This window comes from Borostomias antarcticus (assembly GCF_949987555.1).
Source record: "Borostomias antarcticus genome assembly, chromosome: 12".
NCBI classification, from domain to species: domain Eukaryota; kingdom Metazoa; phylum Chordata; class Actinopteri; order Stomiiformes; family Stomiidae; genus Borostomias; species Borostomias antarcticus.
The window spans coordinates 5,073,986-5,099,015 of NC_140245.1; the positions used below are offsets into that span (position 1 = coordinate 5,073,986).

The 25,030-nt window shown below is 51.0% G+C and overlaps 1 protein-coding gene across 5 annotated transcripts in view; it reads right to left on the reverse strand.

The window, feature by feature from the left end:
- fgf12a (fibroblast growth factor 12a) overlaps nucleotides 1–21,198 on the reverse strand; it is a gene marked incomplete at both ends in the record, with an annotated part of 26,575 nt that extends 5,377 nt beyond the window's left edge. Inside the window, 4 exons of one of the 5 annotated variants that reach the window (XM_084446953.1) lie at nucleotides 1,850–1,953; nucleotides 7,552–7,662; nucleotides 11,582–11,629; nucleotides 12,786–12,981. In XM_084446953.1, the coding sequence (XP_084303079.1) occupies nucleotides 1,850–1,953; nucleotides 7,552–7,662; nucleotides 11,582–11,629; nucleotides 12,786–12,981 (459 nt within the window). Of the gene's footprint in view, nucleotides 1–1,849; nucleotides 1,954–7,551; nucleotides 7,663–11,581; nucleotides 11,630–12,776; nucleotides 12,982–21,107 lie in introns of those variants that run through there. The other 4 variants (XM_084446952.1, XM_084446956.1, XM_084446954.1 and 1 more) reach the window with 4 other exon arrangements.
- Nucleotides 21,199–25,030: the final 3,832 nt, after the last annotated feature.

Genomic DNA, 25,030 nt, shown 5'->3' on the forward strand with positions numbered 1-25,030 from the left:
AGTCACGCCGTCGCTGCACATGCATGCTCTCAACCAATGACAACGGCTTTGCCGAACCCTCCACCTCTGCGCACTCACTTAATAATAACGAGACGGACGTATTCACATTGTCATCGTCATCGTCGTCGCCATCTTAACCCAGCCCTCCAGATTATAGACCCAGACTGGATACGGACAGGAGGTCCCAGTCCCAAGGCAATCTGCAGTCAAATCATCTAATTGCACGAGGACTTTGCACTGAAATAGTGATCCATTAATAGTAGTGATAATGTAATTGAGAGGCAGATGCTGTTCACACCAGTTTGCAATCCCAACAGGAGCAGTAATCCCACCCAGACTCTTAGAATGAGAGCTGTGTGCTCAACCTGGTGTTAATCGGATCTCACACACACACACACACACACACAATGGGGCGATTTCACAAGGGGATTGCGTGGGTTTTTCTGTCGCTATATCTGTGCAAATAACCCCAAAATGAACCTTGCTATTCACAAAGCACTGGCAAAGGGTGAAATACCGTGCTAACTGCATTGCCTGCATTGCATCATAGCGTTTCTGTGTGCTTGTGCTATTTGCAGATATTTAAATGAGGTAATATGGGCGGAAAATTAGCCCATTTCTATGCAATAGAGCCTCATTGCAAAAATAGTCAAATTCATAAAGATCAGCACTAATTGCCACGCGCAGTTATAGTGAAATTATTTGCGTCTTCAGAGAGTTGGTGGTAATTGAAGCACATTTCTAAGGGGTGAGAAATTAAGACTTTGATGAAGACCAGGAGCCACCTGCCCACCTGCCTCATGTACGAGCAGATGATGAGGGCAGACATGTCAGGCAAAACATAGTCTTGATTTGATTTGATGTCTTTGCAACAAAATAAAGTTGTCGAAATACACCTTTGTGACCAAAAATACAAATAGGCCTACATCATTAGGTCTACGACCAAACATTAAATGAAAAGTAAGAACACCCAACTTCAGCCTAAACATTCAGCACCATGGACAGCTCTGCTCAAACTCATTTATTTTGGGATGACATGACAAACTGCAATGACAAAAGATACAGTGACAAAAACAAAGGATGCCCGTTTTTTGCCCGGGAGTTATTGAATGATTTTTTCTCCTTTGTTCTCTTTTTCAAATCATTCCACCTCCGTTTGCAGTCCATACTATTGCTTTTGGAAACATCAACTGTGCAACTGGGCGTGCTGGGACGAAAAAACTGCCCTGGAGTCTGACCCAGCCGCCTCTGTTTATTTGTGTCGTCTTGTTTGTGTGTTTGTGTTGTCTTGTTTCTGTTTTCTTTTACTTTTCTTCTCTTATTTTTAATTTCACAATTTTACAATTAATGTTATGTGACTGTATTTGGTGACTGTCTAGAGCCCCTCCTCACCTAGAGCCCCTCCTCACCTAGCACCCCCCCCCCCCCACCTAGAGCCCCCCCTCAGCTACCCCCCCAGCTGGGCCCCCCCTCACCTAGAGCCCCCCCTCAGCTACCCCCCCCAGCTGGGCCCCCCCTCACCTAGAGCCGGCCCTGAGGGGATCTTATCTGCACCTGCAGGAATTTAACGAGCGCAACGTTTTACACACAGCACTGTGCTGCCGTCCTATCAGAGCAATCTGCCTCAATATATCATCAGTGACAACAACAAAAACACGAATAACAAGCACATGCAGAAACGGTGACACACACACACACACACACACACACACATTATCTTTTTCTCTCGCTCTCTACCGTATCTCTTTTGTTCTTTATCACCCCCTCTCTCTCACACACGCACTCTCTCTGCCTCCATCTCTCTCTCTCTCTCTCTCTCTCTCTCTTGTGATTGGCCGGAGGATCTTACTGAGCTGTAGAGGAAGCCCTCTCCGTTCATGCCGATGTAGAGCCCGGCCTTCACGCCTTGGATGGCCACCACCCGCAGACCCACCGGGATCAGGTTGAACAGAGCTGGAGGAGAGGAGCGAGGGATGAGGAGAGGGGAGGAGGGGAGGACAGGAGAGAGGGAGGAGGAGAGGGAGGAGGAGAGGGGAGGAGGGGAGGAACGAGGGATGAGGAGAGGGGAGGAGAGGAGGGGAGGAGCGAGGGATGAGGAGAAGGGAGGAGGGGAGGGCAGGAGAGAGGGATGAGGAGAGGGGAGGAGCAGAGGGCAGGAGTGAGGGATGAGGAGAGGGGAGGAGGGGAGGAGCGAGGGATGAGGAGAGGGGAGGAGAGGAGGGGAGGAGCGAGGGATGAGGAGAGGGGAGGAGGGGAGGACAGGAGAGAGGGAGGAGAGAGGGGAGGAGGGGAGGACAGGAGTGAGGGATGAGGAGAGGGGAGGAGGGGAGGAGGAGCAGACGGGAGGAGAGAGAGACGGCTGTAATTTACATAAGCAAATGGAAACACTGTTTGACCTTCGCTCGGATCAGAGCCGCGTGAATCGGATCAGTGTCCCGGCCACGGAGGTTCTGTCCAGGAAGTGTCTGTGTCCCGGGGGGTGGGGGCAGGAGGGCGTCCAGGTGGGGATGGGTGATGAGAGCAGGTAGAGCCAGCAGGTTCGGGGGGGGAGGTGCTGACACACACCACTGTCACAGCTCAGCAGATCTAATTTCACTCGATAAGTATTGACTGACCCCCCCACCCCACTGCGTCAATCTGCCCCGGGGCCTCGGCATGCGTGAGAGACCCACGGATGATCCCTCCTCTGGTATCTCCCCCGGTGTCTCTCTCTGCTCTGGTGTCCCTCGCTGCTGGTCTCTGGTATGTCCTCTGGTGTCTCCCTCTGCTGGTCTCTCTCTGTTGGTCTCGTCTGCTGCTCTCTAGCTTTTATCTATATTGTATTCAGATAAGATGTGATGCCCCCCCATCACTCTGCAGGTCTTCCAGACGGATGACTCCGCCATTTTGACACCTCTCCCACTGTCACACCTTTACCACTGTGGTCCTATGACTCCATGAGACAGTGAGGGACATATTGACACACACACACACACACACACAGACAGACCGGACAGTCTGGCAGGCAGGCTCCATCCCAGGAGGTCTTCCCTCATGCAGCGGAGGTGGTTTGTGGGGCGACAGACCCTACAGGGATGTCCTCTTGGTCTAACGAAGCGCACGTGTCGGCTCAGCTGTTCGAAGCCATCCTCAGATCCATGCCAGATGTTCCAGATGTTCTACATCTCCGATCCTGAAGGACGACTGCGCTGTATCGGACTACGTCATCGGACATGTTGTGTTGCATATTCACACTTTCAATGGCAGCAGAGACACAGCTGAGCATATGGTGGTGACGGTGGTTGTTCTGTAATGGAATGTGACGCCTCTATCTCCTCAGGTCGGCCGTGGCTCAGTGAAATTCGAATCACGCCTCCTGCACATGTCGAAGTGTCCTTGGCAAAGACATTGAGCCCCAAATTACTCCCAATGAGCAGGCTAGCACCAGCTGCCGCCATTGGTGTGTGAACGTGTGTGAATGTGTGAATGAGAGGCCATTGTAAAGCGATTTGGATAAAAGCACTATATAACCATTTACCATCTGCAATTCTGTCTCACAGTGACACTCCGTACTCTGTCAAACCTGCCGTCTAAACCGCGCTGACGCCCGTGCCCCGCCCCGCCCCGCCCCGACCACCGGTAGCTCTTCAGAAGACTCCCAGGGATTTATAGCCGCCGGAGGGACACATATGTCACGTCCGCTCAGGAAGCCACATCCAGAGAGACTGAGGGCTGATCCGGCTGTGGAGCTCATCCCGTGTGAAGGCAGGAGTCTGGGGCTGGCACGCAGGAAAGGCCCAGGGTGGGAGAGAGGAAGCTAGGCCGCAGAAATAGCAAAGCAGGCTCCCAAACTCACACACATCCATTGGTGAAAGTTGATGTGTGTGTGTGTGTGCGTGTACAGTTTGTCTGTGTGTTCTCCAACTTCCTCTAACAGTGTTAAGAGATCCCCCAAACCTTTGCCTCACCTTAGACAAGATTGCTGGAAATGCAGTGCAATGCTAAATGGTCTCAATAAGAGACAGTAGTGTAGTCAAGGGGATAGAAAGTACACCCACTCCAGTCGGTAACCACCGTACCCCCGAATGTACAGTAGCTACTCTCTCAGCACACAGAGAGATTCAATTAGTGCAGGTAATTAAAGCAGCCAATCAACCGCCAGCAATCACTGTAGATTACCCAGCACTGGCATGCTGACTGCGATGGGAACAAGAGGGTTAATTAATTGGATGGCGTTTTGCAGTGGTGGTGTGTGATTATATGGGAACGTCCCCATCAATCATATTAATCAAACCGTCCCAGACCTGGACCGCTGTGCTGCACAGAGAGAGGCACTGTGTGTGTGGAGATGAATCTCTTCATACTCCTCTGTGGACTGAAGACTGAAAAGTGGGCATAGACAGTGTGGTCTGTGCCTCTCTTGGTAGTCCTGCTACCTCAATGTATTAGCATAAACATTGAAACCGTGATTATATTATATAAATACGTATAAATCATACGGATGGGTTCAAAGTGAAAGTGTTTCTGAGGTAACTCTGGATCCAGCGCAGGTCTTCAGGATCTACAGTAGCCAGGTCTTCAGGAACAGCCTCTGGGAGACGACTCGTCTGAAGACAGGTCTTCGGCCTCTGACGGACGAATTCCGCCGGGCGCCGCTAACTTGGCGTCGCGCTACAGCAGCCGGACGGCCGGCGGGCTCGGTCCGCTGTAGACGGCGCTTGTGATTCCCCCGGACGCGGTGCTTGCAGCACGTTTCGGGAGTGTCCCAGAAGCGGTTCTCCGCTCTGCTCCGGTAAAGTTAGGAAGCGGGTCTATTTTTGACGGAACCTACATCTGGGACGCATCGAATAGCGGAGGAAATGGGCGGTTAGCCCCCCCCCCCTCCCCCCTCACGCCCCGGCAGAATATCAAACAAATTGCTCCGCTGCGACGGTCTCGTCTATCGAGGTCTCGTTCGTAGTCGGGACGTCGGGGGGAGAGAGAGGTCTCATCTGCAATTTATCAAAACATGATCACACCTCCCAGAAGATCTCCTCCGCCTGGTTCATGTTTGCAGAGAGAGTTTGCCCTAGTTCAGGGCTGGAGCAGAGTTATGGGGATTCATCTGGGCCGCCCATACTTATCTGGAGGAGGGAAAACTCTGTAATAGTAATTTGGGAGAATGAATCTTAGCCCTAAACCTGCTTGGGATGCGGTTCTGGTTCTGGTTGTGCCAGTGAGGTCACTACTAGTATGCAGCAAGCGTTCTATTGGCTGAACAGTCTCACAGATTGGCCTCCAGAAAATAAATTATTGCTGCTGTCACCGTGGTGCATAGCAGAGGTCAGGAGGTTTAGCAATTCAAGGCAGCCCGATATCAGCCGAGGGGCGTGTGTGTGTGTGGGTGTGTATGTGTGTGTGTGTGTGTGTGTGTGTGTGTGTGTGTGTGTGTGTGCAAGAGAGAGTGTGTGTGTGGCGTGTGTGAATGTGTGAATATATGTACAGTGTGTGTGCATGTATACTAATCTATCACGGCGGTCGATAGGGCAACGCAAGTCTGCAATATCCGGCGTTCTCCTTCCATCCCTCCATTCCTCTCTCTCTTCCATCCCTCAACCTTGCTTTGCTTCTCCATATCCATCTCCCTGACGTCTCTTCCTGACCTTACTCGTTCATTTTCACCGTTCCCACCGGCTCTCTCCTTCCAGAACACTCTATTATTCTCTCTACCCCCCCCCCCCTCTCTCTCTCTCTCTCTGTTTTTCTCTCTCCATCTCTCTGTCTTATTCAATTTTCATCTCGCCGTTTTAAGCTTCTTGTGAGGAGAATAATGTATTTGCTACAAACGTTATAGAGTATTTTTAGTTTATATTTGCTGAATTATTTACTACGGTTGCTGCGCTGTTCTGTGCGTCCACCCCTAAGTTAGCAGGAGCATAGTTGAGATGCCCCCACCACCCCTCTTACCACCCCCCCCCCCCCCCCCCCCAGTAGAACCCTCCTAGTGTTCTACTAATACTGGGGGGCAAACGGGCTGTAAACTGGGACAGACCGATCACCGTTCCCTCAGGCAATGTGTGTGTGATGCGTACATGTCCCTCTAAAGAGCCTGTTATGAAAAGCAACCGTCTCTCTCGGGATTCGATGGCTCAGAAAGTAGCTCTTTCATTACTGTGGGAGAGAGAGAGAGGGAGAGAAAGAGGGAGAGAGAGAGAGAGAGAGAAAGAGAGAGAAAGAAGAGTGTGTTTCACAGCATCTGTTCTGGATACAGGACAAAGTGTCCCACCTGACTCTGTTCTTCCCTGAATGTTCCGGAGAGAAGAAGAGAGCGTGAAAGAGAGAGTGTAAGCGAGAAAGAGAAAGAAAGCAAGAGAGAGAGAGAGAGAGAGAGAGAGAGAGAAAGAACCAAAGGGAAAGAGAGAGAGAGGGAAACAAGCTGGTAGGTCAGCTCCAGTCTGGCTCGGCCTCCTCACAGACCTCTTTTGGTTGTTGTTTTTTTAAACAGCGGAGAGTATCTATTCCCCATCCTCACCCCTCCTCTTCCTCCCACGCCACATCAGCGGTCTCAGGTGTTGCGGAGGGACCAGGTGAAGTGTGTTTAAGAGGCAGGATTGATGACCGCTCCACCGGCCGGGGACCGAACCCCTCTGACAGTTCTAGAGCTGTTCCAGGAACAATCACTTCCTTTGGGACGGTTGCCAAAACGAAGACCGTTTCTTCCTCGGCGTGGCGTCTTAAACTCCTCCCCTCCGCCGTCCCCCATCGCCGTGACTACGCCTCTCCTCTGGGAGAGAGCCGAGGTGATTATGGGCACGCTCTAGAGTGGGATCGATCACGACAGTGTGGCGCTTACAGCCTGTGGACAAAAACGCACACACACAGCGTGCTACTGCGCACAAGGGGGGCGGGGGGCGGGGGGTCATCTGAGGGGGATCAGCGCTCTCCTCCACACCCAAACCTCCTCCAATCATACTGATCCATATTGCTCAACAGGGGGATAATTTTTCCACTCCCAGAATTCAGATGGGCTCGACCCCCATCACTGGCCCGCTCCCCCAATTACCCAGAGTAATGAATGAGTCACCGGGAAGAAAGCTGAGACGGAGGAATCGGGACCTTCGGAGAGTCGGGAGTTGAATGATCGCATGTTTAGTCACGCCCACATTCACACTGTCAGAAATAACTCATTAGACTTGAACTAATCCCATTCATTTATTAAATAGACCCGTTTAAGCAGGGGTATTTCACCATGGCACTCATTTGAAGACATAAAATATCACATATCCTTGATCATGGTAAATATAGCGACCTAATTAAGTGACATCACTTTTTTTCATCGCCATTTCATGCAACAGCGGACAGCGTAGATACACTGAAAGAGGATAGAATGTTGATTTATGGTCAGGGATTTGCATGCTGGGATTCCTGGGAAAAATAATTTGTGAATGACTACTCTGAAATGACGACTCATGTTAGTAACATTGCACGTCAGGAGTTTTTAAGCTTCTTACAAAATAGTCCACTGGAAGGGGATGTAAAACTAGGACTCATCGCAGTCGGAGCGCTCCATGCTGGGAGCCGTAGTGTACTCACTGGAGTCTGTGTTGTCGTCCTTGCTGCCATCGATGGACCCGTCTGCTTGCATTTGCAGGTAGAACCCCTGCTGGCTGAACAGTCGCGTCACGATGCCCTTCAACTGTGGCTCTGAAACACAAGACACACCCCCAGACACGCCCCCAATACCCAGGACCACGTCAGACCACGCCCCCTCTTCAGCAGGCCACACCCCCTCATTATCAGTACCACACCCACTCCTCCATCATGGATCAGGCTGACAGGGACAGTAAGACACGTAGATACAAGCAGCAGACAGTTCGTTTAGAGAGCAGCTCCCAGAGGTGGCCTAGAGATGTCCAACAACTCTTTGTGTCAACAGTTGTTGTCAATCGTTCAAACTATAGTTTTAGTATTGTGTTAGTGTCGTGATAATGTCATGGTAATCTGGTTTTAGTGTCATGGTAGTTTCTGCGTGGTAGTGTTGCAGTAGTCTTGTGGTAGTGTTGTGGTAATCTGGGGTTAGTGTTGTGGTAATCTGGGGTTAGTGTTGTGGTAGTCTTGTGGTAGTGTTGTGGTAATCTTGTGGTAGTGTTGTGGCAATCTGGGGTTAGAGTTGTGGTAATATTGTGGTAGTGTTGTGGTAATCTGGGGTTAGAGTTGTGGTAATCTTGTGACAGTGTTGTGGTAATCTGAGGTTAGTGTTGTGGTAATCTTGTGATAGGGTTGTGGTAATCTGAAGTTAGTGTTGTGGTAATCTTGTGGTAGTGTTGTGCATCTGTAGACCTTCTCCGGGGCCAGACCAAAGGACCCGTGGCTGCCATGTTGAGTATGGTTATAACTTTGGACAGCTGGTTATCAGACTGGGCCAGGACGGAGATTGTAATTGGGCCTTGATCAGGCGTCAGAGACTCAACCATTCAAATGGAGAAATCTCTCAAGAGAGTGAGAATGGCCATAAGAAGGTCTTTGTCTTGATGACACCCCTGCTACTTTGAGAGACAACCACTAGCCTGTTGAGCACAGGTGATGTTGATGGTGGTTTGGTGCGAGGGTGAGGATGTGTGTGGTAAATCTCTAATGATGTGAATGTATATCTGAGGTTGGGGTTTGGATATGATACAGTTTGTGTGGTAAATCTCTGATGATGCAAGCGTACGTCTGAAATCGGGGTTTGGATGCGTCTGAATGTAACAGTGTGGCAGTCAGGTGACTGACTTGGTATGCGCCTATTTTCCAACTCCTCACCAAGTTTTGACCCAGTTTGAATCTGAGTTGGATTGCAAGATCATGATGATCTTTGTCATAATAATCTCATATAATCTGGTATAATCTGGTAGTGACTGGCAGGATTGAGCCCCATTCTATCTTTGAGGGGGTTTTAAAACAAACAGCTGATTCCCCGGTCTGTGCTGTGCTGATTCTGACCAGAGGAGACCAAAAGCCTGGATGGAGTTTGTTCCAGTTTCCTCTATGGTAACCCTGGGTTGACCTCCATATACAGGCCGGGGTACGTAGCACTCAGCTGAGCACCGCTGGGTCTGGGCTGGACCAATCCCCTCTTCAGGACAGGAGCAGGTGGAGGAGGAGTCAAACATGGTGCTGGGGGGACTATGTCCGGGGAGTGTGTGTGTGTGTGTGTGTGAGAGAGAGAGAGAGAGAGAGAGAGAGAGAGAGAGAGAAACATCAGTGTGTTGATCAACCTGAGAGGGAAGGGCTGTTCCGCTGCCAAGTGTGGGGATCAAGTCTGGGATTAGGGAGATCTCCATGGTGTTTGACTCGTGGTGTAGCTCCTTTGATAATGTGGAGAGGGATTGATTGCTTAGGGCTGTGAATCGAATTGATCTCCGAGGCGGTTTGGAGCGAGCTCTCCAATCTCCTCCTCGGACTGCTAACATTAGGGAAACCAAGGTGTTCTGTGGATTTGGGTCGGCAATCCCAGGCAGAGACCCAGGAAGACTCCAGGGGGGGTTCTAGGGGTACTATCTTCTCCCCCTGGGACTGCTGGTGGGGTGGTTCTTCTGTGTTTGACCGTCAGCAGGGCAGAGAGGAGCACAGTAGCTCTCTTATCGGTGGAAGTTGAGGATATGGTTCATTAAAATAGGAGTGACTGGAGAGGCGTTATGGGAACGGTATTAGTCTTTTATCTCACTGTGCCCGGGACAGGTGAGCGGCATCATCTTTGGAACAGAGCAGACTCACATCTTCAGTATCTCCTCTTTATCCAAACAAAGTGAACCGCAGCTCACCGATCGGAGCGGCCGATGTGCCGGAGGTGAAGAGGACTGGCTCAGTCGGTGGATGTAAAGCCAGTGTGATCGATTCACGGAGAACTAACGGACGAGACCGGTAACTGACCGGACCCCCAGGGCTAGAAAAAATCCAATCAGAGCTATACCATTAGAAACAAAGAATTGGAACAAAGGAATCGGGGGAACTATGGAATCAGAATGGTGAAACTGACATTCTAAAGTGTTCTATGGAGCGTGGAGGAATGTATCGGGGCTGTGCTGTTCTATCCGGGTACGGGCCAGAGTACGGGTCGTGTTTCAGCAGTACTCTGGTAGTTCGGGGTCCGGTAGGACCCGGCCCGAGGACAGACCTCCCTCGCATCAGAGGAGGTTCATGTCGGCTGAGCTATACTTCAGCGGGACGATAAATCCAGCAATCAATCACCCCCCCCCCCCCGCCCCCACCTCAACCGGCCCCATCAATCCTAGGGACAGGCCTGGCCAACATCCATCAACGCCAGAGCTGGGCTGTACTAGGCTGTGCTGGGCTAGGAGAGTTGTGTGGTGGTGGTGGTGGGGGTGTGTGCTCACTAAATTACATCCAATAAATAAAAGCTTGAACATGGGACCAGTGATCACTGACAGTACTGTACATCAACTGGGAGAAGAGGTCGGGATACTGCGTGTGTCTCCGTGTGTGTGTGTGTGTGTGTGTGTGCCGCGGCGTATGCACGTGAGCTGGAGGGTAGCGAACGTGTGGGGACGGTGTGGGGTGGACGTGCCTACCGTCGGGCGCTGCTGTTCCTGTGTGTCTGGGAGCTGGGCGGAGCCGGCGGTCCCCGGCCCCCCACTGGGCCCCCCACTGGCCCCCCGCTGGTCCCCCACCGGCCCCCCACTGGCCCCCCACTGGGCCCCCCACTGGCCCCGCCAGCTCAGAGACACGGAGGAGGAGGAGGTCGTGATGGCGGATGACTATGGGATGCCGAATGATCACTGCTACGGTACAGATACGGTACAGATACGGTACAGATACGGTCCGCGGCTCGGACAGGAGGGAAGCACGGTACGCCGGTGTACACACCAATATAGGGAGCTCCGCCACACACACACACACACACACACAGCTAGACCATATGCTACACACATGTTAAACAGCACACACATAGAAACACCGGAGGAGCAGAACAGATCTGACACATGGAACAGAGAGACTGAGGAACGAGACTGGAGAGAGAGGGAGGGAGGGAGGGATAGAGGGAGAGGCAGAGAGAGGGAGGGAGAGAGAAGGAGGGAGGGAGGGAGGGAGGGAGGGAGGGAGGGAGGGAGGGAGGGAGGGAGGGAGGGAGGGAGAGAGAGAGGGAGGGAGGGAGGGAGGGAGGGAGGGAGAGGGAGGGATGGAGGGAGAGGGAGGGAGAGACAGGGAGAGGGAGGGAAAGAGGGAGGGAGGGAGAGAGAAGGAGGGACAGGGAGAGGGAGGGAAAGAGAGGGAGGGAGAGAGGGAGGGATAGCTAGCTGAAAGACAAAGACAAGAGAGGCAGGTGAGCGGAGCGTCAGAACAGTCTCGGAGTAAATAAGGGAAAGAGGAAAGGAAGGAAGATCTGAACACAGTGTGGAGAGAAAGATCAGCAGGGGGGCCGGCGTCTCACACAGGTGCTGGAAGCCCCCCCTCCCCCCCAAACAGACACACACACACACACACACACACACAAAACAACCCCCAGACCCCTCCCCTGTCCTCCCCTCCCTCCCTGCCAGAGGGCGTCGACATGGGCGCGAGAGATGGGGTGGAGACGAGGAGGAGACACAGCAACACACGGATGGGAGGCTTGACTACTGACCTAGCCTGCCGCCCTTACGGGACGCTGGGGGCGGCTTGGAGGGCGCGTCTTACGGGGTGGGGAGGGGGTGGGGGGTGGAGGGGGGGGTGGGGGAGAAGGAAAAACAACAAGCTTTTAACAAACAAGATCGCCGGCAAACGCCTGCGTGTTCAAAATGTCAAGAAAATTATCAGCAGATTATAGAGGGTTGAGCTAACCTTAAAAACCCCGTCTGTCTAGCTTTTCACCTGTCTGTCTGGACACCTGCTTACCTGTCTGTCAGTCCGTGTGTCAGTCTCTGTCTGTCTACCTGTCTGTCTGTCAATCTAGCTGTCTGTCTGTCTGACTGTCTGTCTACCTTTTTACCTGTCTGTCTGCCTATCCGCCAATATATCTGTCTGTCCCTTCTGTCTTTCTGTCCGTCTACCTGTCTGTCTGTCATTCTGTCTACCTGCCATGCATCACATCACACGGCCTCGGTTTCTAGACGAGGGGAGTGATTTCTCTCTAAGCAGCGAGCGAGGAGGCTATTATCCCAGCGTAGAGGCTCTGCGCCCGCGTCCGTCAACTCGGCCCCGTGTCCCGTTAATCACTCGCGCTGCCCGCTGGCCTCATGCCGCAGCAAGCCGGCGCTCCGCCGGAAAACCTTCAGCCTGAAACATTTCATCTCTTAACTGCCCTGCTGCACTGCGGTGCAACTTAGGCTACAGTGCCCTACTCTGTCACAATCTGCACTCCCGTTCAATTATTTAAAGACCTCTTTTTTCAACTTGGCATATATAGGCTAATCTAAAATTAGAATGTAAAATAGCAAGCATATGTAAATATAGTCATATAACGCTGTCCTCCTCTATGAATATGAGTCAGCCTCTGACTACAAACAGGTAGGATAGAGGAAATATATCCATCACAGGGATTGACAGCTATATGATATTTATATCGGTCACGTCACAACATGTACACCATGTAGCACCATGCTGTACTTTGTAAGGCCCGCGCTGTTGTGTCGTGCGGTGGAGATTGACAACACGTGAGCTAATGGAACAGGTGGAATTTTCGCATCGCCTTCTTCTCAGCTGCCGCGGAGGAGCGGTGCCTCCGCCAGCGGTTTGAGAGATAGAGCCTTGGACTGCGGTAATGTCTCGGCTCGATCAAGGGGCGGGGGGGCAGGAGGGAAGGGGGGCGGGGAGGGGGGGTGCGTTTCACACAAAACTACAGCACTGACCTGGTCGCCGCCGAACTGGTCTTTTCTTGCCGCTGCAGAAACGGACTTTGCTGAAGACCCCCAAGAAATGCCGATCGCATAAGGAGCGGGGGTCTTTGCTGGGGCTGGGGCGCCGTTTAGAAGTGGAGACTCTGTCGCTGTTTGACTCCCGCGCCTGCCGCCTCTGCCGGATCAGGGAGCTGGCGATTGCGGCCATCTCCCCCGCGGGCAAGCCGAACCGAACCGAACCGAAAGCTAGAGTCTTTGAACGGTCTAGTGGTGCGGCTTTTAGGGCGCAAGTAGAACAGGAACAAAAAAAATATCGAATAGACTATAAATGATATGATCCACGGCGAGTTTCAGCCAAATGTCATTCTGCTCCCCTTAGAAAATCCACCGGGAGCATCGTAGCTCCATAGAGAGCATTCTCCTCTGGGGAAACAACAGCAAGTGGCTGCGAGCTGCTGGCAGAGGCAACATCAAACGACCGATCAACGGGTTGTCTCATCAAACATCTGCCGTCGACCGTTTAAAACATAAATCCTAAATAGAAGTAGGACCTGCGCGCAACAGTGCAACACGAGTTGGTCGATCTACCGTGGGAGCGTAGGCTACGCGCGTCTCACAGGTAGCCGAGAGTTCCAGGTGATCAACACGACTGTCCGTACGATATCACCCCCCCTCCTCCTCGCGGGTCCGTGAGTGACACCGTATCCACAACCTGCTGGCACCTGCCAGTCAGACGCACGTCCAAATCCCCACGAGGCTAATACCTCAGCAACAAGCTTGGATACAGAGCTTCACGGGTGTGCAATCCGAAGTCACAGCACCGAAAGAACGGCGACGGTGCGACGTGTCACCGGTAGCAGTCCACTTAACTGCCCCCTCACGCTCCAGGACTGTCCGTTCGCAAGCTCCGTTAGCCCCACCGGCCAGCACCGTCGTGGGACGAGATCACCGTGCGAAGATGCAGTAGCTTAGGCTACAGCAACACGGTGGTGTGACGGGACGATGGAAAAATGTGTGTTTAGCTGGTGCTTTTCGTCTCTGTTGTCACCGAATAAGCGCCACCGCACGGTTAATGATACAAAGCAGCTGGTGGATTAATCCCAACGCGATCCGTCGAGTGTTCTGATTCAACCGTAAGTGGGCTCTCAGTTCTCTCACTCTCTCTCTGTCTCTCTTTCTTTCTTTCTCTCTCTCTCTCGCTCTCTCTCTCTCTCTCTCTCTCTCTCCCTCTCTCTACGCAATCATACGTGATTGAGGTTTGGATGAGGAATTCTCAGGGGCCCGGAGGAGAGAGAGTTCTGCGAGAGAGGGGAGCAGGAGGAGGGAGAGAAAGTGTGCGTGTTTGTGTGTGTGCGTGCGTGTGTGTGTGCATGCTGGGGAGGGGGGAGGGAGAGAGAAAGAGGGACCAGAGCATCCTCACTATTTTCTCTGAATTACACAGTCAATCAAAAACTGCTCATCAGTTTCGGGGGGGGGGGGGGGGCTCGCCGCAGCAATTTTCTAAATTAGGGACAGTCGGCTTTTTTAGGACGCAGCAGTGAAGATGTTTGAACCAGTGATTGCTGAGCAGAGACTCTAGCACGGCCTGGTTTTGGTTCTGGTCCCAATTCTGTTCCATAGAGCGTAGCCCACAGGTGTGCACAGGTTCTAAAGCCACCCTGTTCTCAACACCATCCGTGTTCTGTGACCCCCCCGTCAGTACTACCAGCCTGGTGCCACACTGGTGCTTATTGATGTAAGACAAGACAATAAAGAAGCAGACAGGGACCAGTCAACACACACACACACACACACACACATACCACCCCCCCCCCCCCCCCCCCCACACACACACACACCAAGACATAAATATATGAGGTGACGATGATCAGCCCCCCAGACTGAAATAGAAGTGAAAGATAGTGAGTTGTTATGCCAGGTTATAACCACCATCATTCAGGAGCTATGCCAGGTTATAACCATCATCATTCAGGTGCTATGCCAGGTTATAACCATCATCATTCAGGTGCTATGCCAGGTTATAACCATCATCATTCAGGAGCTATGCCAGGTTATAACCATCATTTAGGAGCTATGCCAGGTTATAACCAGTATCATCATTCAACAGCTATGCCAGGTTATAACCATCATCATTCAGGTGCTATGCCAGGTTATAACCATCATCATTCAGGAGCTATGCCAGGTTATAACCATCATCATTCAGGTGCTATGCCAGGTTATAACCATCATCATTCAGGAGCTATGCCAGGTTATAACCATCATCATTCAGGAGTTACAGGTCATAACCATCATCATTCAGGTGCTATGCCAGGTTATAACCATCATTCAGGAGCTATGCCAGGTTATAACCATCATTCAGGAGCTATGCCAGGTTATAACCATCATCATTCAGGAGCTATGCCAGGTTATAACCATCATCATTCAGGAGTTACAGGTCATAACCATCATCATTCAGGAGCTATGCCAGGTTATAACCATCATTCAGGAGCTATGCCAGGTTATAACCATCATTCAGGAGCTATGCCAGGTTATAACCATCATCATTCAGGAGTTACAGGTCATAACCATCATCATTCAGGAGCTATGCCAGGTTATAACCATCATTCAGGTGCTATGCCAGGTTATAACCATCATCATTCAGGTGCTATGCCAGGTTATAACCATCATCATTCAGGTGCTATGCCAGGTTATAACCATCATTCAGGTGCTATGCCAGGTCACAACCATCATCATTCAGGACTTGGCATTTAGAAACTGCTCTGGCAGACTGCAGTGAGGAGAGAGCCAAATCCTAAGTTACATTAACTGATGAGAAACGGCGTGTGTGTGTGTGTGTGTACTGTGTGTGTGTATGTGTGTGTGTACTGTGTGTGTATGTGTGTGTGTACTGTGTGTGTGTGTTTGTGTGTGTGTGTGTGTGTGTGTGTGTGTGTGTGTGTGTGTGTACTGTGTGTGTGTGTGTGCGTGTGTGTGGTGGTGGAGGGGGGGGTGCTTGCGGTCCCGTGTTAGTCATGTGGAAACAGCAGATACAAGGAAGGTGGAAAAGAAGGGATAAGGGAGAGAGGGAGAGAGAGAGAAATGGTAAGGGGAGTGAGGGAGGGAGGGAGAGAGAGATGGTGAGGGGGGAGAGAGAGAAAGAGGAGGGGGGGGGGAGAAACATGTGAGTCCTACACAGAAAACCTCCAGCCTCTCGTCACAACTCAACATGAAACATTCAGAAGCTTCACTCTGTCATCTCCTCCCTCGCCCCTCCTCCCCCTCTCTCTCCCTTGCCCCTCTCTCTCCCTCACCCCGTTCTGCCTCTCTCTCTTCCTCACCCTGTTCTCCCCCTCTCTCTCCCTCACCCCGTTCTCCCACTCTCTCTCCCTCACCCCGTTCTCCCCCTCTCTCTCCCTCACCCCGTTCTCCCCCTCTCTCTCCCTCACCCCGTTCTCCCCCTCTCTCTCCCTCACCCCATTTCTCTGTACCCATAAGCCTCGGCGCCGCCTGCCAACCCCGGGCCCCTCACGACTTCAGAGACACAGAGAGAGAGGAAGAGAAAGTGGGATAGAATGTCAGAGAGGGAGAGAGAGAGCGAGAGAAGGGGAGAGAGAGAGAGAGAGGGAGAACAGACCCTCTCCTGGTTCCCGGCTCCATGCAGAGATGGATTTCCCATCAGCCCTGTAGATCGGAATCAATAGCGGATCCCAATTGACTTCATCTATCAGGTGAGCAGTGGGCCGAGGGTGCAGGGCTGCCTGCCTGGAGAGGGGGGGGAGGGGCGGGGCGGGTGATGGGTGGGCGGGGTGGGGGGGTCTACATTCCTCGGCCTGGACAGATGAAGAGGAAGACTACGGGATGTTCGTCACTGTCCCAGTCAAATCAGCTATCCCATAGGAGTTAATTACCCTAACTACTAAGTGCCCTTTCCTTGGCGACCTATAATGACCCCATGTTGGCTTCATCCCATCTGTCTGCCAGCAATAAAACCCTGCTATTCAGATAGCGTGCTGCTCGCCAAAGAGACGATGGTGACATCATCCCATGTTTGTGTTATGTAGCATTCGGCTGTTGTGCGGTGTTCGGTTAATCTATAAACCTGCGAGATATCCCAGAATTCATCACAATATAAGCTACTCTGGTTCATCTCCATAGGATGTGGTCCTCTCCCTTAACTCCTAACACCTTGGCCTCAGTGCGACTCCCGAGTCAAAAGGTTAAAGAAATAGATTACCATAAATACATTCTTTAGAAGTGGAGCCGTGCTTCGTCCCAGACCACCTGCAGCAGACAGAGAAACAGACTGTCCCACTGTATCATCACTGGAGACCAACCAGGCTGACCTCAACTACATTTCCTACATCACTGATTCACACCACTCCTGTCATGGTGGTCAGGCCCTGGGCAAGGCCGGCCAGAGCAGAGTTGGTGACCAGCGAGCGGAACCGGCAGGTGGACCATCCTGGTCGGACGCAGGTGGCCAGGGAGAAGGATGACTGCCCGCAGGCGTTGGACCACACACACGAACACACACACACGAACACGTGCTTCTCTCTCTCCTGGCCTCTGCTGACACCTGCTGGACAGTCTGTAGTACAGCAGCTCTGGAGGACAGGGCCTGTAAAGGATCTTATAGAAGGAGGAGCCTACTGATCGCTAGGAACACAGATAGCCCTTTTCCACCAAAGTAACTCTGGTTCTCTACTATTTTTTGGTGCCGGTTCATAACCAACTTTGGGATTCCCGAACTCATTTATTTTTGGTCGAAATGCTCGGAACCGTTCAAAATTAGGTTCACGAACCGGCACCGAACCGGTTCCTTCTTGGTGGAAGAGGGCTAAGAGAGTGTTTCCTGCCCTGGAATAGACAGCACTGTTAGTTGATAGTGTAAGGCAGTCCCAGGTCTCTACACATCTATAAACAATAACAATAACAACAACAGCAGCAACAACAACAGCAACAACAACAAAACAAAAACATTGGCAACAACAACAAGCTTTCCCATGAAAATCGGACTGGTCAAATTGATGGATGGATGGATAGATGGATGGATGGATGGATGGATGGATGGGTGGAATGAGTGAATGAATGGAGCCAGGATAAGTCCCATTAATAGCCAGATAGGGTCTTGTCTCATAACACAGGTGTAAGCTGCTGATCTGACCAATATTCACTCAGTATCAACACAGCATAGCAAAGTAGAGCAGCATAGCAGAGCACCTTCTTCACTCACACACACAGACACACAAAAATCCTCTTCACACACTCAATGTGAAAGTTAGAGTCGGTGTTATGGCTCCCCGGTCCTCGCGTCCACCCCCCCCCCCCCCCCCCCCCCCTGCTCCCCCTAGACCTCCGGTGTGCACAGTAACGCGCGCGCGGTTGTGGCTAGTTGGTGAATGAGCTTACGGCTGGGCCATAAGCCAGCGTAGCCTACTGTACCTTTGCCATTCATAACTGTAGTGCTCTTGTCCTCATGTTTTGTTTACGACTTCTTTTTTCCGTTCACCCTCCAGACCCGTTGTGCAGTGTCCGGTTTGCCTGCCAACCACCTCTGGACTGACTCACAGACTCCCTGACCCCCCGCTCACCCCTGAACTCTGACCTCAGACCCGGATTACACCGATCGCCTGACCCCTTGCTCTGTCTAACGTTTTTGACCTTGCCTCCGGTCTTAACAGTCAGAATATGGAGCAGTTGAACTTTTAGAGATGTTGACGTTTTCAGTGCCAGCTCTGCTTAGAAGGGACCCCTGCATTGCCCACCCCGCTTTTAAAAAAAACTCTGACCTTCGAATGACCTCACTTTCCCACGGGGGCCCCAAAAAAAACACTTATGGCCCGAAATAGCCTCCACCGGCCCTGGAACACCTCCAACATAGATCTAATATAGAAAGCACACTGACGGAGCTGTTTTCATGTACTTGGGAGTGTTGTATTGAGGTCAAACAGTTCAGCAGAGCAGTAGATGCTGATAGTGTGTGCAGCCCAGGCCAGCCCAAGCACTGCTGCTCTATCAGCCTCCGTATGCTGCTCTATCAGCCCAAGCACTGCTGCTCTATCCAGCCTCAGTACTGCTGCTCTATTCTAGGGAAAGATTGATTACTGGTCCGGCTGATTATTGGAGCTGATATTCAGGATTTTTTCAATTGGTGTGTATTTTCTTTATCCAATTGCTGATCAAATAAATAGTTAGACTTTGCGAGTAATAGCCTATCAACACTAATGGTTACTATGCCACAGACAGGCACAGATGAGGAAGACTAAAGACTAAAGGCTACTATGCCTCAGACAGGCACAGATGAGGAAGACTAAAGGCTACTATGCCACAGACAGGCACAGATGAGGAAGGCGCGTATTGAAACAGAAACGGCGTGCAGACAGAGATGACATTTTTCAAAGGTAAGTCAGTTTAAAGCCGAAGTTTAATAAACACTGCAATAATACTCTATGCTGAAGTAGCAAAAACACCCAGTCTTATTTCTCTATTTCTATTTCTATCAGTTTCCCATTTGCACTGAAAATAACTTGTGATACAACGAGATTGATCCATAATTTAGCCAGCTAGTAGGCTACGTTAGACTAGTGTTAGGGCCATGGACTGAAACTTGGTCGTCACATTCAACAAAGTTTTATGTTGAAGTTTGTGTTATTATAAATCTTGATGCCAAGATTAAAATTTTTACTGCAAATATATATCGGTTCCAAATATCGGTTGTTGGTCTCCTTGATTACTTATAATCGGTACTATATTCTCTATCCAGCCTCAGTACTGCTGCTCTATCCAGTACTGCTGCTCTATCCAGTACTGCTGTTCTATCCAGGGCCTGTACTGCTAATCTATCCAGGGCCTGTACTGCTGCTCTATCCAGGGCCAGTACTGCTGCTCTATCCAGTACTGCTGTTCTATCCAGGGCCTGTACTGCTATTCTATCCAGGGCCTGTATTGCTGCTCTATCCAGGGCCAGTACTGCTCTATCCAGGGCCTGTACTGCTGCTCTATGCAGGGCCTGTACTGCTCTATCCAGGACCTGCTGTACTGCTGCTCTATCCAGGGCCTGTACTGCTGCTCTATCCAGGACCAATACTGCTGCTCTATCCAGGGCCTGTACTGCTGCTCTATCCAGGGCCAATACTGCTGCTCTATCCAGGGCCTGTACTGCTGCTCTATCCAGGGCCAATACTGCTGCTCTATCCAGGGCCTGTATTGCTGCTCTATCCAGGGCCTGTACGGCTGCTCTATCCAGGGCCTGTACTGCTGCTCTATCCAGGGCCAGTGCTGCTGCTCTATGCAGGGCCAGTACTGCTGCTCTATCCGGGGCCTGTACTGCTGCTCTATCCAGGGCCTGTACGGCTGCTCTATGCAGGACCTGCTGTACGGCTGCTCTATCCAGGGCCTGGAGGTCCCAGAGAGCCGGCTGCTTTTGGTCCAGGCCCCCCTGAGGACCAGGCTGGGCTTAATGAAGCAGCTAATTGTCTCTGTCCTGAATTAGACAGAGCTTCAACTGGAGGAGCTGGAGGAGAGAGGGAGAGATGGAGAGAGAAATGGAGAGAGTGTGAGAGAGAGGGATAGAGTAGAAAGAGAGAGAGAGATAGACGCTATAGAGAGAGACAGGCAGAGAAGGAGAGAGGATGGGGAGTCAGAAGGAGAGAAAGATAGAGAGATGGAGAGAGATGAAGAGAGTGAGAGAGCAAAAAGGTGGGGGAGAGAGAGAGAGAAAGATGATGTTGTGTCCTCAGTTTACACTTTCACTGGTTTAGTTTGAAACAATTTTTTTCCTAACACTCGTCAATACTGCAAGTGGGCCTCCATGGATCTGTGGGCCTAAAGGTCACTGACAGCATTGACTTCGCTGAGGCAAGGGCAGCTGTCCATGGTGCTGAAATCAAACGCGGACGTCAAACTACCGGTGAGGCGCTGTCCATTGTGCTGAACCGAGGATCTAGTTGTCTGGGCGGCTGAAACAGACACTCCAAGTCGGATAAGTTCATGGCATGGACCCGTTCTATTAGCCTGTTTCATACAAAGCAGTAAAATCAGTTGGGCTACTACGAAGCAGTAAAATGAGTTGGGCCAAAATAGCTCATGTCTAGAGTGCCACTATCTGGTGTGTGTGTTGAGTTGCGAGCGCGCGCGCGTGTGTGTGTGGACTCCTGTGTCACTACTGTGGTGCGGGGATGACGACTCTCGTGCACCGCCGTCACTGCGCCGCGATTCGAGTCGGCGGGAGACAGAAAAGGCTACCGCAAGCTCGGAAGATGTTACTCACACACTCGGGTGGCCAATGAAATCGTCCCCCCGTCTCCCATCGTTCGAGAGAGTGAAAACATGCAAGGGTATAGCTGTGTGTCTCACCGCTTGTGATTGTGGTCGGCTTCGATCGTTGTCCACAGAAACACTGCAGCATATGCGCTCCTTTATGAAGGAAGGGCCTCAGAATCCTCATTGATTTGGGTTGGTGGGAGCCCTCCTCAATCCAAGCAATCGGACACGCTATCACAGCATAGGGTCAAGTAGGCTAGCCTATAGCATAGCGCAGCAGCCACCTCTGCAACCGCTGCAGCTCCCCCGGCTTCACCAGCACCGGAACGCGAGAAGGACACAGTCTACCGGACAGATTACGCTAGAACGAGGCATCATGAGTGGGTTTCTCTCGCCTCTCTCCTCTATAGTCCGCCGACGGTCATTTCGCGTTCAGAACACAGCTCTCGCTTTCTCTTTCTCTCTCTTCCCCTGGGTGGCTATGCAAGGACGTTAGAATGTGCCGCTAACTGTAGTCTACTGTCTCCGCGTCTTCAGTTCGTAATAGCCTTCCAGGGTAGGAGAGAGAGAGAGTGAGAGGAGTGAGAGAAGTCGAGGGAGAGAGAGAGAGAAAGAGAGAGAGAGAGAGAGAGAGAGAGAGGGAGAGAGATGTGGAAGAGAGAGGTCGAGAGAGCCTTGATCCGAGCGTGCACGCGAAAGTTAAGCTGCAGGGTTGAGCGGCGGAACCGGGACGGCCACGGTGAGGTAATGCAGAGCTGCTTGTCCAGGCGACACTGGCGCGAGAGACGCGGTGGCACAGCTGTTGGGACTGAAAAGCCAATAGTTTAGTCGTTCCACCGGGAGCCCGAGAACAACGCATAGCCTACGTCAGATGCAGCCGCATGGTTTAAAGACAACGACGCCTCTATGCGCGGGCATGATGAGGAGAGAAAGTTTGACAGGCAAGTGGCCAGGGCCATCTCCACTGACTAACTACCGTTCAGTTCAAAGTTTTATTTGTCACATCAGGCCTGTAACCAGCCTGCACAAACCAAAGCACAAACTTCTGCCCATGAATGCATGTTGTGGCTCTGTGTGCACCCACGTGCATGCGTGCAGGATATGTTTAGTATTGCTGCATTTGTTAGGTTGAGAGCTTTATGCCAGTCCAAACCCGGTGTCTCTGTGACCTTCCCATGTTGAGATACAGTATGGCCATTTTAAGAACCCCCCCCCATTGACAATGAATGGGGGGAATGTTTCGCTCCTGAGCGAAAAAGTCCAAAAAATGAATGGAGGTGAATGGGCGGCCGTGTTTGGGCGGCTCTGTGCCACCCTCCTCATGTCGGATCCACTCCAAAATTGAATGGGTTCGAAGTTGCTAAACCCCTACACCGAGTTTCATGAAAATCGGTCTGCTAGTTTTTGCGTAATCCTGCTACCAAATAAACCAACCAATAAACCAAGCAAACTGCTCTTTCGCTGGGGCGGAGGGAATTGCTGGTCTCCTTTAGTAGCGATACCACTTCATCACAAGCTGCTTCACAGACCCAGCTTGAAATCCACCAGTCAGCACAATACTGTATGCATGGCAAACATGAACCTGGAATATATTGTCTTAAGTAGCAGAGAGGTAGGAAGCACATAACGTAGATATACTGTGCCTGTGCCAGAGGGTATATGAAGGGTATTCTATCTATATACCTATATATGAAGGGTACTGTATGAAGGGTACTCTATTAAGGATATTTTAAGGGTACTATATGAAGTGTATATTGTAGATATGATTACAGATGCCTGGAACTTTGTCTGTCTTCTAGATCACATGAGCCAACTCCATAAACTGCAATCACCGCATAAACCACTGCAGTGGCGGAGCTGCTGGAAGACCAGGATGTTCTGCCTCTGTGCTCTGGGTAGCACAGTCCTAGTACTGTCTCACTCTCAGGGTAGCTCAGCCCTGGTGCTGTCTCACTCTCTGGGTAGCACAGTCCTAGTACTGTCTCACTCTCAGGGTAGCTCAGCCCTGGTGCTGTCTCACTCTCTGGGTAGCTCAATCCAAGTACTGTCTCACTCTCTGGGTAGCTCAATCCAAGTACTGTCTCACTCTCAGGGTAGCTCAATCCAGGTACTGTCTCACTCTCAGGGTAGCTCAATCCAGGTACTGTCTCACTCTCAGGGTAGCTCAATCCAGGTACTGTCTCACTCTCAGGGTAGCTCAGCCCTGGTACTGTCTCACTCTCAGGGTAGCTCAAAGGATCTTTGACCTGAAGCAGAATGTCAATGACATTCTTCCAAGGAGACGGGTCTCTTTAAGAAGTTTACTGAATCAAATTGTCACAAGCCAAATACATGTGTACATTATAATCTAGTTTCCTTGATGATTTCTGTATGAGTGAGAGGAAAGCTCTGCCCCCTGACTAAATGGGCTGTTTGTCCAGTATGTGTATGTTTATAAACAACTTGTTCTCACACAGAACACTTTCAGAACCCTCAGGGCCCTCAGTCCAAACCACCAGAGAGCAGATGTAATCACTTGGCTGATGGTGTAACAACAGAGCGAAATTTGTCTCCTGTCGGTGTTAAACTGTTCGCTTTTTAAAAAAGAGACCACGGTCTTAATAAACCTTCCCCTGTATAAATAAAGGATCAATAAAAAGTAATTGCTTGACTGATGGGGTTTCACCAGAGCTTCCACTCAGTGTATCACCCATGTCTGGGGACAAGTGCAACACAGTTGAGTTAATTAAACTCCCTCCTCAGTAGAAATACCACCTGCCTCTGCCATCCTAGCATCCTAGCTAGCATCCTAGCTAGCAGTGGTGTAGCCTGATAAACTGTATTTATTGGAGGTGGTCACATGTGTTTGTAAGTCTGAGGACCTAAGATGGAACCCAGCAAGGGGCAAGTGTGCCGCAGTGACACCTGTTAGAAGAACTCCCAGTGTGGGATTGGTGACACTATGCTTGGGTATTCTGGGTACCTGAACCGGTCCCAGCCCTGGCTGGACAGATGACCCAACACCAGGACACTGACCAGAATTCTGACCTAGCTAAAACCAGGTTCACATGCAACAGTCAGGACTGTTTTAGAATGTTTATAGTTTTGGAATGTCTTAGTCCTGGAGCTGTCTCCTTTACAGCTGACAAGACAGTTTCAAAACAAAAATGCCATAGTAAAACTGCTTAAAACTGTCTTGGCTGTTGTTAACAGGTATACAAACCAGTAACCACTCAAACATAATCAATACAGGATGACCGACAAAAAACCACACAACAAAGACCAGGATAACCTCTTGGCCAGGTCGTCGTTGTAAATGAGAATTTGTTCTCAATTGACTTTCGTGACCGCAGAGTTCTGTGAATAAGTGATGACACACAGGGATGTTGTGGTAGGAGTGCTGCCTCATGTCGCCTGTAGTACACAGCTCTGTACACTAGAGGGCACCATGCTCTCATACCAAGCAAGTGTGAGGGCTGCAGATTGAGACAAGTACTCACTATACTTGGACAATAACGATGTGTTATTGCCATGCCAATAAAGAAAACAGAATCAATAGAAATACTGAAGAGAGAAAGAGAGGGAGCCAGCAAGTCAAAGTAAATAATAAACTCAAGAACAACTCTGTGCTTCAACGTGTGTGTGTGTGTGTGTGTGTGTGTGTGTGTGTGTGTGTGTGTGTGTGTGTGTGTGTGTGTGTGTGTGTGTGTGTGTGTGTGTGTGTGTGTGTGTGTGTGTGTGTGTGTGTGGAAGGAGCTGTCCTAAAGAGCAGGACCGCAGCCTGATATCATCACTGACAGCTAGAGGTGGCCAGGCCCAGCCGTGTGTGTGCATGCGTATGTGTGTGTGTGTGTGTGTTGGCAGTGTACTCAGATCTAGAGTGGAGATGCTGGTGTTTTATTCCTCATTCTTTGGGGTATACAGAGAGAGGAGGATGGTGGGACAAAGTGACAGACAGATAGATACATACAGAGAGGGGATGCAGGAGGAAGAAGGAGAGGAGAGAGGGGGGGTGGAGAGGAGAGGAGTGGAGTGAG